This window comes from Nansenia antarctica, assembly GCF_963989245.1.
Source record: "Nansenia antarctica genome assembly, chromosome: 9".
NCBI classification, from domain to species: Eukaryota; Metazoa; Chordata; class Actinopteri; order Argentiniformes; family Microstomatidae; genus Nansenia; species Nansenia antarctica.
In genome coordinates this window covers 35,831,454-35,848,953 of record NC_137679.1, presented here as the reverse complement: position 1 = coordinate 35,848,953, position 17,500 = coordinate 35,831,454, and the positions used below count along the sequence as shown (strand labels likewise).

Below are 17,500 nucleotides of genomic sequence, written 5' to 3'. Positions count from 1 at the left end.
TCTTATGCTGTTCAGTGGTCACTGAAACAGATCATTGGCAGCAGACCAATACCCTAGAGTGCTATATTAGATTTATTAGGTTTATTAATATATAGTAGATCCTAATATACCACTCTCTCCCAGATGAGATCACCCTTTCTTTGCTTGATTTTACTTTAACTGACAACTCCAGACAGTGATATACATTTCACAACCATGTGTAGATCATATTGTTTATCCCACTAAGTGAATGTATTAAATATCCACATAGAGGCATCAAAAGTAGAACTTGATGTGAGCACTTCAACACAGGGTATCATTCTTAGTCGTAGCTAATAGGCACAGTCTTCATTCACTAATCGGCTCGCAATGTGTGTCATATTGGCGTACAGTTGCGGACTAGGCCCATGATAACGGTGCTGTGCCCGCGGCGTCCGCAACTGTGATTAGTCGGTGCTCCTCGTGCCCTCAGCGTGGTGCGTGATTAGGTCACCATGGGTTTGAAAGTACTTTCAGTGGTAACGCATTAACACAGTCTAAATGAAATCCTAGCTGTGTCTTTTAATAATCAACAGACCAAACACACTCGGGATGATCTGAGGCTCACTTCTTTCACTGAGGTTTGAAGTGAGATTTACAGTGATCTGATTGGCTGATCCAGAGGCTTCTAGTGATGTTAGATATCTATGAGCTGAATGTGGATCAGGTGAGGCTGGTGCAGGTAGAAATCGGAGAGGACGGGCTCATTGCAGTGCATGGAATAGAATGAAGGGTGGTATCAAACATGGCCTCCGATTTCTACCTCCGCTCGCCTTCCCTGAGTTGGATCTATGAGACATTTTCCTGGGGGGTATTCCATCAACGTCGCGAAAGGAAAATCCAGGCTTATTTGGTCAATTTCGCCCAAAAATAAGCCTGGATTTTCCTTTAGCGACGTTGATGGAATACCCCCCTGGGGGCTCTATGAGCTTGTCAGGTAGGGATTCCAGTGTATGTATAAGGATGTTTACACAGTCAGGGATTTATGTTCAGAACAGTGAAAAGGGCTGCGGACATAATAATGCAATAAACAGCATAGTTGCTTTTGTCCACTGAGCACCATATGGAATAGCAAGCAGGCACGCTGTTTGCACATACAGGACTTCACCGGCGTACTCTGCATAGCTGGAAGAGTTTGAATGAACACCCAAGGTGTCCATGTGAGCATCCTTAGAATCCGTAGCTTCAGTCAAATCTAAGGGGTCACACTTTCTCAATGTTCGCCTACTTTGCTTGCTGATGATCATGTGTCCATAACAAAGTGTCACATGTTCCTTCTCCATTTTACAGACGTGCATTTAATTCAACGCTCCCACGAAGAGATGGAAGTGTGTGTTAACACTTCTCTGTTAGAACAAGATCCAAATGAACAGAGACAATAAACGATGTATACCAAACGCAGTGCAATTCCGATAAAAATTATGCAATTACGTCATAGAGGTTTCTGTGTCACTTTGTGTGTACATTATGTAGATCTACGCACTATAAGTAATCATAACTATAATATTGGAGCCACATTAACAGGTTGGATTGATTTGATATGTTAGCATAATAAGAATAGGGGGACCACATTGACAGGTACTTTTTACCAGGCCAACAGTGTACTGTACTGTCTATTGTAGTGGAGGCTGGTGGAGGTAGAAAACGGACAACAGGCTGAGCCCGCCCTCTGATTTCTCCCTCCACCAACCTCCACTGCTGTATTGACATGACTCCATCCCCATATGGCCTTGTGTGTGACGTTGCTCCGTCTGTGCTGTGCTCCAGGGATGGTGCTGGTGCGCACTGAGATGGGCCAGCTGGTGATGGTCCCTCAGCAGGCCCTGGCCCAGGCACAGGCCCAAGCCCAGGCCGCCCAGGCCCAGAACAGCATCTCCCCTCGGCCCGCCACCCCCACCGCAGGGGCCACCTTCAGGGTGACAACCCCACAGGTAAGAGCCACTGCCACCAAGGTAAACACTAGGTGGGATTCTTGGGACAACCTGACTATGAAGTTGAGATAAAAAACACTTAGTAGGTAAGAATTATGGTTATGGTTATGGTTAGGGTAAGGGTTGATGTTGAGTGTAGGTTTAAGGGTAGGATCGTCCTAAGGATCGCACTTAGCATCTACCTACCACCACCACCTTGGCTGGGACATCTTTATGTTTTACTTGCTCAGTGAATCAGTCAAACTGGGAAAAGAGCCGTGTAGTTCACCATTACAAGGGGAAAATGTAGGAGCTTTTGTGTAGCCATGTTAGACTCCAGCAAGCACTCAAAAGTATTTGAAATGATTTCAAATACTATTTGATTCAGATCTGGCTCTAATCACAATCACACCACACACACTCGGGCACAGAGCCTGTTATCAGAAAGATGAGGAACGCAGCTTTCAATTCAATATTTTCAGTGATGAATGTGGTCAATTTCACTTTACATTTACCCTTTACTTTTTTGGTGTTGTAATTCACAAAGGCCTAACATTTAATCTAATCATATTCTGTCCTTCATCTTATATGATGGACGAGGCTGTCTCGTTGTCTCGGCTATCTGCTTATGATGTACTTTATTTCTCCTGACAACCCAGCCACAACGCCTTGAGATTGTAAAATCCATGTTTGCAGGTCAATCTTCTCTTCATGAGAGAAATTTGTTAAATAAAGAACTTTTCTGGTCTGGGAAAGGAGTGAGCCAGGAATCTGAAAAGAGATAAACGTACTACTTTACCTAAAAACAAGATCTATAGAATAGGCTGCATTAGGTCACGGATGCTGTGAGGTTTAGTAGAACGAAATTTGACTGGTAAATGTACCAAATCAAGTTTTATTTGTCACTTACAGTGGGTTCGGAAAGTATTCAGACCCCCTTAAATCTTTCACTCTTTGTCATATTGCAGCCATTTGCTAAAATCAATTAATTTCATTTTTTTCCTCGTTCATGCACACACAGCACCCAATATTGTCAGAAAAACACAGACTTGTAGACATTTTTGCAGATTTATTACAAAATAAACACTGAAATAGCACATGGCCATAAGTATTCAGACCCTTTGCTGTGACACTTGTATATTTAACTCAGGTGCTGTCCAATTCTTCTGATCATCCTTGAGATGGGCCTACACCTTCCTTGGAGTCCAGCTATGCTTAATTATATTGATTGGACTTGATTGGGAAAAGCACACACCTGTCAATAGAAGACCTTACAGCTCACAGTGTAAAGTCAGAGCAAATGAGAATCATGAGGTCGAAGGAACTGACTGAAGAGCTGAGAGACAGAATTGTGGCAAGGCACAGATCTGGCCAAGGCTACAAAAAAATGTCTGTTGCACTTAAGGTTCCTAAGAGCACAGTGGCCTCCATAATCCTTAAATGGAAGAAGTTTGGGATGACCAGGACTCTTCCTCGAACTGGCCGGCCAAACTGAGCATCCGCGGGAGAAGAGCCTTGGTGAGAGAGGTAAAGAAGAACCCAAAGATCACTCTGGCTGAGCTCCAGAGATGCAGCGGGGAGATGGGACAAAGTTCTAGAAAGACAACCATCACTGCAACCCTCCACCAGTCGGGGCTTTATGGCAGAGTGGCCCGACGGAAGCCTCTCCTCAGTGCAAAACACATGAAAGCCCGCATCGAGTTTGCCAAAAAACACCTGAAGGACTCCCAGACTCTGAGAAATAAAATTCTCTGGTCTGATGAGACCAAAATCGAACTTTTTGGTCTTAATTCTAAGCGGTATGTGTGGACAACACCTGGCACTGCTCATCACCTGCCTAATACCATCCCTACAGTGAAGCATGGTGGTGGCAGCATCATGCTGTGGGGGTGTTTTTCAGCTGCAGGGACAGGACGACTGGTTGCAATTGAAGGAAAGATGAATGCAGCCAAGTACATTGATATCCTGGACAAAAACCTTTTCCAGAGTGTTCACGACCTCAGAATGGGCCGAAGGTTCACCTTCCAACAAGACAATGATCCCAAGCACACAGCTAAAATAACGAAGGAGTGGTTTCAGAACAACTCTGTGAATGTTCTTGAATGGCCGAGCCAGAGTCCTGACTTAAATCCAATTGAGCATCTCTGGAGAGACCTGAAGATGGCTGTCCACCAACGTTCACCATCCAACCTGACAGAACTGGAGAGGATCTGCAAGGAGGAATGGCAAAAGATCCCCAAATCCAGGTGTGAAAAACTTGTTGGATCATTCCCAAGAAGACTCGTGGCTGTATTGGCTCAAAAAGGTGTTTCTACTCAATACTGAGCAAAGGGTCTGAATACTTATGGCCATGTGATATTTCAGTGTTTATTTTGTAATAAATCTGCAAAAATGTCTTCAAGTCTGTGTTTTTCTGACAATATTGGGTGCTGTGTGTGCATGAACGAGGAAAGAAATGAAATTAATTGATTTGAGCAAATATGACAAAGAGTGAAAAATGTAAGGGGGTCTGAATACTTTCCGAACCCACTGTATATCGCATACAGTTGTAATTCGCATAGTGACATTTTTGGGGATCTTGCTCACACTCAAGTGAGAGAACACATGAGATACAGTGGGCGTAGTCTGCCACCTAGCTGTCTCTTTTGGTCTCGCTTGACTCTCCAGATGACTTTACAGCGAGTGAACAACGGCAGACGTAGGTTTACAAACCACTTCCGTCTGTTTTTCACTGATGTGTTCAGTCTAAGCAGGGTGGTGACACCAGTAAACAAGGTACGATCACCTGAAGACTATTTCAAGAGACATTTATGATGTCAGGTCTGTAACAGTGGAGGGAGACATCGGAGGACGGGCTCATTGAAATGCATGGAATGGAATGGAATGGAATGGAATGGAATGGAATGGAATGGAATGGAATGGAATGGAATGGAATGCCACACGTGTCTTGATTCTGTTCCTCATTCCATTCCGTGCATTACAATGAGCCCGTCCTCCGATGTCTACCTCCACCAGTCTCCATTGAATTACACTGATCAGTCTCTTCTTTACACAGGAACTGTATTAGACACGGTAGTCTCACTAAATCAGAGATGAGATCCTGGGTTTTCGGAGATTAGACACAGAGGCAACAATGTGATTGATGATCTATTCACACATTCAGTAAGAAACACATTTGTGGGGTTTACAAAGCCTCTGTGATGATCTTATAGACATAACCTTTAGTCAGGAGCAGTGGAGGCTGATGGAGGTAGACATCGGAGGACAGGCTTGATGTAGTGCAGTGTATGGAATAAGGAATGCTATCAAACACTAAAAATACTATTTTAATAGATTTGTTTAACCCAATTACTGAAAGTATGTGATCATCACCTCTCTACACGGGTAATACAAATGCTCTAATCCTCTATGGACGTCTGTATTCCTCTGTACACTGCATTTATTTAAGTACACACAGGATGGAGCTAGTCCCTTTTTGCTGGCCCCGGCAATTATGTTAAGGTTATTTTTTGGAGTGGGTCAGTCTTTATTGGACAGAGACAGTTGAGAAATACAGGGTCTGCAATTATAATCATTGAGTTACATAAAATAACATTCATTTAAAGCTGTTTATGAATGAATCAGAAACGCTTGACAAATTCCAGAAAGTACTTCATGTTAAGTGTTGCCATAATTGAGGAAGTATCTGTGTAATTATATAATTTCTGTTCTGCAGAGTTTTAATCTATAGAGTAGATTATCATTTATAACTGGATGTGTATCCCTGTCCTCTTAATGACCCTCCTGAGTCCCTGCTACTCAAATCTGAACGAGCTTGTGAATATTTAATAGAAATGTGCTTATTATCACCTGTGGAAGCGTCATCCAAGCAACTGTAGAGAATCCAGAATGTTGGAGTGGGTTTTGGAACTGATTTCTAAAAGTTTCTCATGGGTTATAAAAAGGCTATCGAGTCGAGTGTGCACTTGAAAAAAAGAAAGTATAAAACTAAAACTTGTGTTTTTTTGTTTTTGTTTTTAACTCTCCTGGATGGCAACATGTTTATCACCAGACTTTTTTTGGGCTGGGCACCACAGATGATAATGAATTTCCTGTATTGCCTACTCTACTTTCAGCCAGATGTGGTTATGTCTGCCTTGTCTAGTTTTTGAAACGGCAATAATGTTGATCACAACCAGATTATGTTTTAACTGACACACTTTTTAGTAACTGCAATCAATAGCAAAGACATATCACCAGGGGGCAGCATTTCCTTGACTCCCATAATTCATCTTGTCAAAAGAGTTATTTCTGAACCATAATAGACCTGATTTGCTAAATGTTCTAGCCTAGGGCAGAGGAGACATGGTCAAGACACCATATGGTGCCTATAAATCTGTAACAGTATGTATTATTATTAAGTTTAAAGTTTATTTTACACATGGCTCCAATACACTCTAGACCCGTGGAGGTAGAAATCGGAGGACAGGCTCATTGTATTGGATGGAATGAAATAGGGAATGGTATGGAACATATTCTACTATTAGTCATGTGTGTTACCATACCTCATTCCATTCGATGTACAATGAGGCTGTCCTCCGGTTTCTACCTCCATCAGCCTCCCCTGCTGTAGAGTCTAGACATACCCTCCCTTTGTATAGCATGCAGCATATTTGGTTCATATTTCTCAGTTGTATGGCAGCCTAGACTAGTCCTACCTACTGCAGTGACGTGTCCTGTGGAAGTCCTGTGGCTCATCACTGTAATGCCACATATTGCCATCGGTAATAATATCATATGTAGGTGTCATATCTATTCAGCTTCTACTTTGTGACAGGATCATTACCACAATTAACTTGAACATGTTCAGATGGTATTGTTACTTTACAGACTGAAACCAAACCGAACTCTCACTTTCTGTTTTACTAACATGAACAGGCCAGCGTTGTTTAAGAGACTTTACTCTTCAAGAGATCCTCTCTTTACTGGGTGTGTAGTTTTGTAGGATTCGTATTTGTGTTTGTAAATAATTGTTTCTCACATGATCTGTGGATGAGATAAATACAATATCCACTCATGGTGGTAATCATAGTACCAGTGACTGGAGGCCGGGTTCCCGGATACAGATTATGCCTCGTTCAGGACTAAATCACATTCTCAGTGTAAAATCTCCACTGGAGATTTTTAGCCTAGGATTAGGTTGAATCTTTGTCTGTGAAACCGGCACTAGATCATTCTGCTACTTATCATAGAATTCTTCTCATGGTAATTGAATCCCATTCGATTCTTAATGATACCAGTGGTCAGTTGTTGGCCTTGATAAGAACCTAATGTAATTGAAAGCTGCAGTCCTTATCTTTCTGCTGATAGGCCTACCTCTTCAGTCTGAGATGAACCCGGTTCCACAGCATTCTAGAGTGTTCTATAGTGTTCCAGAGTGTTTCAGAGTCTGTGGTGTGATTGTGATTAGGGCCAGACCTGAGTCAAATAGTATTTGAAATCATTTGCGTTTGCTTAAGCCTGACGAGAGTGCCAGTTTGGCTGACTATTCCATCGGTTCAGTTGCACCAGTCTAACACAATCAAACACAGATAAGTATTTGAAAATGATTCATAATACTATTTGAACCCACGGAAAGAATCTCATTGTCACTGATAACAGATTAAGTGCCATTGCTACCAACAACAACACCACCACAGGAAAACAAGATCTGGGATATGAAAGGGAATGCTGTTTATTCCCAGCGCTCCTCTCTGTCGGGCTGTCACTCTCTCCTGTGACCGTGAGGGAAATCGGAAGGCATCCCGAGCTTCCTTCCACGCCCGTTAAATCATTCATCACCCAACTGCCTGATTGTTTTAAAAATCTAACAACGCCTTCGCTGCCGAATGAGAAATGGGTTGTGAAGACGTCGCTAGCCGTGCCATGATGGCCCCCCTGGCAGACCCCCCCCCAACCATACACCCCCCCACTGTACCCCACCATACACCCCCCGCTGTTCCCCACCATACACCCCCCCACTGTTCCCCACCATACACCCCCCCAACCATACACCCCCCCACCGTACCCCACCGTACTCCCCCCCAATGTCTTGGGCCACTTAGTGCTTATTCTTTGAGCCTTAAAACTATGGCTGAGGAGAGTCAGTCAGAGAGGCCCTTCTCCTCCTCCTCCTCCTCCTCCTCCTCCTCCTCCTCCTCCTTCTCTCCCCTCCTGGTCGGCCCTATCTTGTCCAGGGCAGCAGCAGGGGCAGCGCTCAGGGAGTGTGTGTGTGTGTGTGTGTGTGTGGGGGGGGGTGTGTGTGTGTGTGTGTATGTATGCAAGCGTCCGTGCGTGTGTGTTTGTGAGAGAATGTGAAGCTGAGAGCCAAGGCCTAGGACAGAGATCCTCCCATCCCTCCCTCCCTCCCTCCCCTCCCCTCCCTACCTCCCTCCCCTCCCTCTCTCCCCTCCCAGTGTCAATCTTCCGCTGCCCAGGCTGGCACAGTGGGCCGTGTGCCTGCAGAGCCGGGGGGGCACCAGCGTGGCATCGTGTTGGGAAGAGCCCGGCCCAGTGCCTCTGGGAGCTGTGAACCAAACCTTCAGTTGGACCTGAATCTAAAGGACTCAATAGCTGCAGCCATGTTTGATTTACAAACTGGATTATGATCTAATTGGTCTTTGTTTAGGTCTTATCCTAACTGATTGTGACGGTTATCGTCGTCACTGCAGTTCTACATTAGGGAGAAATGGAGACTGGTTGATTGACAGTTATGTCCCTCATTGCATGGTCCTTTCTACTAGCCAAACCATAGTTCGTAGTAGGTCATTTTTTAAATGCTTGATTGAGTTTGCCTGGTGCACTGGAACCAATGGAATAGTTCCAAAAGTGCAAACTCCGCCCATTTGGCTCTCCAGGCAAACCCAAGCAAACACTCGTAAGTATTTGAAAGGACCCTAAAATACTATTTGACCCCCCAGGTCTGCTTTTACTAGAGGAGGCTGGTGGAAGTAGAAATCAGACGATAGGCACATTGTAATGCATGGAATGGAAGGAGGAATTCCATGTCATGCATTACCATGATCTCGTCCTCCGATTTCTCCCTCCACCAGCCTCCCCTGGCTTCTACCTAGTGTTGCCTCACTCACGGCATCAACACATCATCACAGCATTATCTATCTCTTTTCCTTTGGATCAGGTTCTCTCTCTCTCCCTCTCTCTCTCTCTCTCTCTCTCTGGGTCCAGGGATATACAGTTGTCACATCCTTCTTTAACGACCTTTTCTCTTCCATGTCTGGAGGGCGTGTTAATCCCTCTCTCTCTCTCTCTTCCCGTCTTGAAGGCATGTTTCTTCTCTTTCTCTTTCTCTCTCTCTCTCTCTCTTCTTCCAACAAAGTAACGAATGCCTGTCATCCTCCCCCTCTTCTTTGCTCTTTCCTTCACCCCTACCACTGACCCTGTCTCACCTGCCCCCCTCTGCCTGCACTGACACTGTCTCTCTTCTCTTCCCCCCCCGCCCCCCCCCCCCCTGTCTATTTCCTGCAGTCTCCTGTCGCCTCTCAGGCCATTCGGCCGTGCCCTCTGGTCCAGGCCAAGATGGCGCCGTCTCCCACTCCTCCCAGCCCCGCCCTCCAGGCCTCTTCCTCCTCTTCCTTCCCTGTGGTCCCTCCCGTGAGAACACCACTCCTCTACCCTATCTCTCACCCCCCCTCACCTCACCTCATCCCCATCCCCCATCTCCTTCCAACCAAAAACAAACCTAGCACTTTACCTGTATATGGAGAACCCTGACTGTCACAGGAGGGGGGGGCGGCCCATGAGTGGAGCAGCCATCTCATTGGCTTACGTAAAAGGGATTAGAATCACGTGTGTGTAGCTTTACACCTCATTAGCTCGTCCTACATACCATGGCTATGAATTATGGTTTGACCTATATTTAGTGGATAATTGAAGAAGATGGACACAGGTGGGGGGATATGTAGGACGTTTTGTGGTCAGGTCAGGTGGGCCATTATTGGGAATATCTGTTTTGCTTTAATGCTTTAATGTCCTCACTCCCCCCCCACCCCCTCCACCCGCCCTCCCTCCTCCATCCTCCTCTCTGTTAAGCGATGTCCACAGAAGCCAGGACACCCGATGTGACAGGAGAGCCGTTGCCGGTTCCCCTCCTGTTCTCCGTGGCCTTGCTGCGAGCGCTGGCGTCACGTCCTGTTTATCTCTCTGTCTGCTCCTTCCTCTCCCCAGAAGGGCCCCGTGGCGCCGGCCGTGGCAGTGACGGCTCCCCAGCAGCCCCCCGTGGTCATGGCCCCCCAGGCCCAGGCTCAGACCCAGGCCGCCCCGCAGCCAGCAGCTCTGCCCCCGCAGACCAGCGCCCCCGCTCCCCCCGGAGTCTCCCCCATCTCCCAGGTCTGTGGTGCTCCACACCGCCGGGCCTCGGCTCTGGCCTGACGTCCCCGTCCCCCGGCCCCCTGTCACAGCTGCCAGCAGGCTGGCTGTGTCACCGACTATGGCCCTGGCCTCACACAGCTGGGCACGGGCCAAGCCTCAAACACACGGGCACAGACACACACACACACACGCGCATGCACACGTCGACACACAGGCACATACACACATACACACACATGCACATACACACATACACATATACTGTATGTACGCACACGTGTAGATGCACGCGTAACCACACACGCACACACACACACACAAACGCACACACACACATACACACACATGCACATACACACAGTATATGCACGCACACGTGTAGACGTGCATACGTAACCACACACTCACACACTCACACACACACACTCACACACTCACACACACACACTCACACACTCACACACTCACACACTCACACACACACACACACACACACACACACACACACACACACACACACACACACACACTCACTCACTCACTCTTCCCCCCCCCCCCCCCCTCTCTCTCTCTCTCTGCTTTCTCTCTCTCATCCTCCCTTCAATCGCCAACGCACATGCCATACGGCCCTCATAAACGCTTCAGATCAGCCCCAGGCTGGACGGGTTACTGATGGATGCCCTTGGCGTCTGAAGATAGGTGCCATATCTCATTTAGATATGGCTTGTGAATGTGCAGCTCCTACAGTATGTAATTCCAGGGCAGAGATGAGTTGTGCTTTAATGTGTCCCGTATTCACCAGCGCCGTCAGAGGTCTGCTGATTTGTTTGCTGACTGCTACTACTAGCAAATAGAGAAAGCTGAGCGATGACGACACCTGAAAAAAACACACACAAATATCCTGCACATTTATTGAGGAAACCTGAGGAAAAAGTCTTTTTCTGCATGTACAGTGAATGGGCTTGTATGAACTGTGTTCCCCAGGAAATGCAAGAGAATGTGAAGAAGTGTAAGAACTTCTTGGCCACTCTGATCAAGCTGGCGTCCCACAACTCCCCGTCTCCTGAGACCTCCCGCAACGTCAAGAGCCTGGTGCAGGATCTGCTGGTGAGTCTCCACCACAACGTAACCACAACATGACCACAATATGACCACACCATGACCACTAAACAAACATACCAATAGGTTAGATATGATTATAAGAACATGATATAAAAACATGATATAAAAAACATGACAATGATAGTGGTATTATACTGATTATTATAATGATATTATAAGTGATAATATAACCAGGCCATGACAGGAACATGACCACAACATGTCCCTCTTCTATTGCAGAGAAATGTGGAGGTGCCATCTTTTAGGCCTTTCAGAGAATCATTGTAGAAGTCTGAGGGATCATTTTTGCCATGAGACTTTTTGATGTAATTCACTTTTTCACCTGTAGATGGTGGCATAAATCTCTCCATTATCCGGTGTTATTGTTTTGCATATTATTTATTCAGAGTTATTAATGAAATGTATCCCGGGGGTGGTGGGGAAGAATATTAAATTTTAAATCAATATCAACAGCTTCATTGTGATTTCATCTCAATGTGCTCAGAAATCACATCGCACGCCTCAATCATCTTCTCTCCCAGTCGTAAAAAAGTGTGTCACCTAATGAGCTGACAGAGTGTCTTCAAACCTCTCATCCTGGCAGGATGCAAAGATCGAGCCTGAGGAGTTCACCACCCGGCTCCAGTCGGAGCTCAAGTCGTCTCCGCAGCCCTACCTAGTCCCCTTCCTGAAGGTGGGTACTAGGATACTGGCAGTACCCGGGCACAGTGGCGCTATGACAGCAAGCAGAGAGGCCAGGTCGGAGAGCCCCCCCTAGCTCCAGCCCCAGCCCCCCCCCATGTGACACACAGGGCCGCTCCCCTGGCCTGACTCCAGACTGTGTGTGACAGTGGCCCCTGCAGCTCCTCTGTGCCAGTAGCCAGAAGGCCTCTCCAGCCATCCGTGATGAGTGTCACATCATGCCACCCAGCCGCAGAGCCAGCCACAAACACAGTCATGTTGTCATGCCACGTTAGGGCGCTTACGTCAAAATAGGCCTGAAATAGTTCCACAGACCAAGCATCAATTTTTCAGGTCGTCTGCCGGAATGCTTATGTCAAATGTTAACGAAGGAGGACACTTAATGTATGTCAGTTAAAACATCGTTTATGCATCATTTCAATATTCACTTTTTTTGGAGCTTGTACTTGAAACAATGGAGTTATTTCCATATATCAATAACAATTGTGTGAAGTTATTCATATGGTAATCATTGTGTGGGGGGGGGAACAGAAGGTGATTTATATATATCCCAGAGATTATATATATATATATAATCTTATAATATATATATTAATATATATATATATATATATATATATATATATATATATATATATATATATTAAAGGAGTACATCATTCAAAAAACATGTTTAAAAAATGCTTCATCATTTCACTTTTCCAGGGAGTAAATATAATTATAAATATATATTGCATTAGGATATTTATGAGGCTTGTGTGCAAAAAGCTCAATCTTTTTTTGAGAGAATATTAGCGGTAAAACGATGAGCAATATACTAATAATGGTTTTGTTGGAGTTAAATACTTCTTTAGTGCTCTGTGACTGTACTATCCAGATGTAAACCCTCCTTGTCTCCTCTCCTCTGATGTGTCCTTGTCTCCTTGTCTCCTCTCCTCTGATGTGTCCTTGTCTCCTCTCCTCTGATGTGTCCTTGTCTCCTCCCCTCTGATGTGTCCTTGTCTCCTCTCCTCTGACGTGTCCTTGTCTCCTCTCCTCTGATGTGTCCTTGTCTCCTCCCCTCTGATGTGTCCTTGTCTCCTCCCCTCTGATGTGTCCTTGTCTCCTCTCCTCTGATGTGTCCTTGTCTCCTCTCCTCTGATGTGTCCTTGTCTCCTCCCCTCTGATGTGTCCTTGTCTCCTCTCCTCTGATGTGTCCTTGTCTCCTCTCCTCTGATGTGTCCTTGTCTCCTCTCCTCTGATGTGTCCTTGTCTCCTTGTCTCCTCTGATGTGTCCTTGTCTCCTCTCCTCTGATGTGTCCTTGTCTCCTCTCCTCTGATGTCTCCTTGTCTCCTCTCCTCTGATGTGTCCTTGTCTCCTCTCCTCTGATGTGTCCTTGTCTCCTCTCCTCTGATGTGTCCTTGTCTCCTCTCCTCTGATGTGTCCTTGTCTCCTCCCCTCTGATGTGTCCTTGTCTCCTCCCCTCTGATGTGTCCTTGTCTCCTCTCCTCTGACGTGTCCTTGTCTCCTCTCCTCTGATGTGTCCTTGTCTCCTTGTCTCCTCTGATGTGTCCTTGTCTCCTCTCCTCTGATGTGTCCTTGTCTCCTCCCCTCTGATGTGTCCTTGTCTCCTCCCCTCTGATGTGTCCTTGTCTCCTCCCCTCTGATGTGTCCTTGTCTCCTTGTCTCCTCTCCTCTGATGTGTCCTTGTCTCCTCTCCTCTGATGTGTCCTTGTCTCCTCTCCTCTGATGTGTCCTTGTCTCCTCTCCTCTGATGTGTCCTTGTCTCCTCTCCTCTGATGTCTCCTTGTCTCCTCTCCTCTGATGTGTCCTTGTCTCCTCTCCTCTGATGTGTCCTTGTCTCCTTGTCTCCTCCCCTCTGATGTCTCCTTGTCTCCTCCCCTCTGATGTGTCCTTGTCTCCTTGTCTCCTCCCCTCTGATGTGTCCTTGTCTCCTCTCCTCTGATGTGTCCTTGTCTCCTCTCCTCTGATGTGTCCTTGTCTCCTCTCCTCTGATGTGTCCTTGTCTCCTCTCCTCTGATGTGTCCTTGTCTCCTTGTCTCCTCCCCTCTGATGTGTCCTTGTCTCCTCCCCTCTGATGTGTCCTTGTCTCCTCTCCTCTGATGTGTCCTTGTCTCCTCCCCTCTGATGTGTCCGTGTCTCCTCTCCTCTGATGTGTCCTTGTCTCCTCTCCTCTGATGTGTCCTTGTCTCCTCTCCTCTGATGTGTCATTGTCTCCTCCCCTCTGATGTGTCCTTGTCTCCTCCCCTCTGATGTGTCCTTGTCTCCTCTCCTCTGATGTGTCCTTGTCTCCTCTCCTCTGATGTGTCCTTGTCTCATCTCCTCTGATGTATCCTTGTCTCCTCCCCTCTGATGTCTCCTTGTCTCCTCTCCTCTGATGTGTCCTTGTCTCCTCTCCTCTGATGTGTCCTTGTCTCCTCCCCTCTGATGTCTCCTTGTCTCCTCTCCTCTGATGTGTCCTTGTCTCCTCCCCTCTGATGTGTCCTTGTCTCCTTGTCTCCTCCCCTCTGATGTGTCCTTGTCTCCTCCCCTCTGATGTGTCCTTGTCTCCTCCTCTCTGATGTGTCCTTGTCTCCTCCCCTCTGATGTCTCCTTGTCTCCTCTCCTCTGATGTGTCCTTGTCTCCTCTCCTCTGATGTGTCCTTGTCTCCTTGTCTCCTCCCCTCTGATGTGTCCTTGTCTCCTCTCCTCTGATGTGTCCTTGTCTCCTTGTCTCCTCCCCTCTGATGTGTCCTTGTCTCCTCCCCTCTGATGTGTCCTTGTCTCCTCCTCTCTGATGTGTCCTTGTCTCCTCCCCTCTGATGTCTCCTTGTCTCCTCCCCTCTGATGTGTCCTTGTCTCCTTGTCTCCTCCCCTCTGATGTGTCCTTGTCTCCTCTCCTCTGATGTGTCCTTGTCTCCTCCCCTCTGATGTGTCCTTGTCTCCTCCTCTCTGATGTGTCCTTGTCTCCTCCCCTCTGATGTCTCCTTGTCTCCTCCCCTCTGATGTGTCCTTGTCTCCTTGTCTCCTCCCCTCTGATGTGTCCTTGTCTCCTCCCCTCTGATGTGTCCTTGTCTCCTCCTCTCTGATGTGTCCTTGTCTCCTCCCCTCTGATGTCTCCCTGTCTCCTCTCCTCTGATGTCTCCTTGTCTCCTCCCCTCTGATGTGTCCTTGTCTCCTTGTCTCCTCTCCTCTGATGTGTCCTTGTCTCCTCTCCTCTGATGTGTCCTTGTCTCCTCTCCTCTGATGTGTCCTTGTCTCCTCCTCTCTGATGTGTCCTTGTCTCCTCTCCTCTGATGTGTCCTTGTCTCCTCTCCTCTGATGTCTCCTTGTCTCCTCTCCTCTGATGTGTCCTTGTCTCCTCCCCTCTGATGTGTCCTTGTCTCCTCTCCTCTGATGTGTCCTTGTCTCCTCCCCTCTGATGTGTCCTTGTCTCCTCTCCTCTGATGTGTCCTTGTCTCCTCTCCTCTGATGTGTCCTTGTCTCCTCTCTTCTGATGTGTCCTTGTCTCCTCTCCTCTGATGTGTCCTTGTCTCCTCTCCTTGTCTCCTCTCTTCTGATGTGTCCTTGTCTCCTCTCCTCTGATGTGTCCTTGTCTCCTCTCCTCTGATGTGTCCTTGTCTCCTCTCCTCTGATGTGTCCTTGTCTCCTCTCTTCTGATGTGTCCTTGTCTCCTCTCCTCTGATGTGTCCTTGTCTCCTCTCCTCTGATGTGTCCTTGTCTCCTCTCCTCTGATGTGTCCTTGTCTCCTCCCCTCTGATGTGTCCTTGTCTCCTCTCCTCTGATGTGTCCTTGTCTCCTCTCCTCTGATGTGTCCTTGTCTCCTCTCCTCTGATGTGTCCTTGTCTCCTCTCCTCTGATGTGTCCTTGTCTCCTCTCCTCTGATGTGTCCTTGTCTCCTCCCCTCTGATGTGTCCTTGTCTCCTCTCCTCTGATGTGTCCTTGTCTCCTCTCCTCTGATGTGTCCTTGTCTCCTCTCCTCTGATGTGTCCTTGTCTCCTCTCCTCTGATGTGTCCTTGTCTCCTCTCCTCTGATGTGTCCTTGTCTCCTCTCCTCTGATGTGTCCTTGTCTCCTCCCCTCTGATGTGTCCTTGTCTCCTCTCCTCTGATGTGTCCTTGTCTCCTCTCCTCTGATGTGTCCTTGTCTCCTCTCCTCTGATGTGTCCTTGTCTCCTCTCCTCTGATGTGTCCTTGTCTCCTCTCTCCTCTGATGTGTCCTTGTCTCCTCTCCTCTGATGTGTCCTTGTCTCCTCTCCTCTGATGTGTCCTTGTCTCCTCTCCTTGTCTCCTCCCCTCTGATGTGTCCTTGTCTCCTCTGATGTGTCCGTCAACAGAAGAGTCTCCCGGCCCTGAGGCTGTCTCTGTTGAGCAGTCAGCACTCCGTGGCCACTCCCCTGCAGCAGGCCAAGGCCAACGCCAACGCTACCCCTGTCGGCCCCGCCCCCACCCCCGCCGTCGTGGCGGGGCCAGCTGTCCGCGCTCGCCACCCCAACAGCGTCAGCACCGCGGGGGTCGCAGCGCTGCCTGCCGGCGCCCACGGACACACAGCTGCCCTGGTACGTAGCTACGGCAACCCTACAGCAACTTTCCAGCGAGAGCTCCGGCTGGGAGTCGCACACTCACACTGGACAACAAGCATAGAACGCCCACGGATCAACCCCTGTACTGTACATACACTGCTCACAGGAGAAAGCCTGAGAAAAAGTACTGGAAAGTGCATTTCAACCGGTTCATATTTCATGGTTTGATGTTGTTGTGTGTAGAGGTTATATGCAGGGCAGTGACCAGGGTACATGTTCTAGTCGTATGCATATGTTGAAGTCAGATCCCACGTAGGTGATTCAGGAGGAATCCTTCCCCGGAAGATGTATTTATTTCCAGCTCAACAGCTAGAAACTGCATATCGGAGACAAACAAACAAAGTTGTCTCAATGCAATTCTGTCATGTCAATATGAATTTTTACAGATTTGGCTGGTGATAAGTGGTAAGCATCTGTAGCCCGACTCTTGTTGGTAGAAAGTCATGCTGTTTGTGGGCGGGCAGTTGAGAGTGCAGGACAGAGAGAGCCAGAGAGAGCCAGAGAGAGACAGAGAGAGCCAGAGAGAATGAGAAATGTGCTCATTAACGCGATAAAGCAATTTGCAGAAATGATGACAGAAGTCATAACCTGTGTATGGGATTTACAGCCCTGCTTATATGGATATTTGTTGGGTTTGTTTCTATTCTTTAACATTTCACACATTACTTATCAGGTTGTCACAATCAATACAATTGTGGTTGTACTAAAGTAGCTGTTCTAATTCCTCCTAACTAGAACCTTATTGATACATTGATTGACCTCTCTACAAGGTCCACGGTCATTTCTTATTCATCTAAGCATCAATGGACTGATATATAGTATAGACTATAGAGATGGAGACAGCTCTGTCAGAGCACTGGGA

At 47.3% G+C, this 17,500-nt stretch overlaps 1 protein-coding gene across 1 annotated transcript in view; it reads left to right on the top strand.

Annotated features, from left to right (window-relative positions):
- The window catches only part of LOC308165578 (transcription initiation factor TFIID subunit 4), a gene marked incomplete at both ends in the record, with an annotated part of 90,079 nt that overhangs the window by 2,370 nt on the left and 70,209 nt on the right, over positions 1 to 17,500 (top strand). Inside the window, 6 exons of the mRNA XM_080539727.1 lie at positions 1,786 to 1,949; positions 9,432 to 9,521; positions 10,131 to 10,292; positions 11,259 to 11,381; positions 11,980 to 12,069; positions 16,393 to 16,614. Of these exons, the coding sequence (XP_080395853.1) occupies positions 1,786 to 1,949; positions 9,432 to 9,521; positions 10,131 to 10,292; positions 11,259 to 11,381; positions 11,980 to 12,069; positions 16,393 to 16,614 (851 nt within the window). The remainder of the gene's footprint in view (positions 1 to 1,785; positions 1,950 to 9,431; positions 9,522 to 10,130; positions 10,293 to 11,258; positions 11,382 to 11,979; positions 12,070 to 16,392; positions 16,615 to 17,500) is intronic.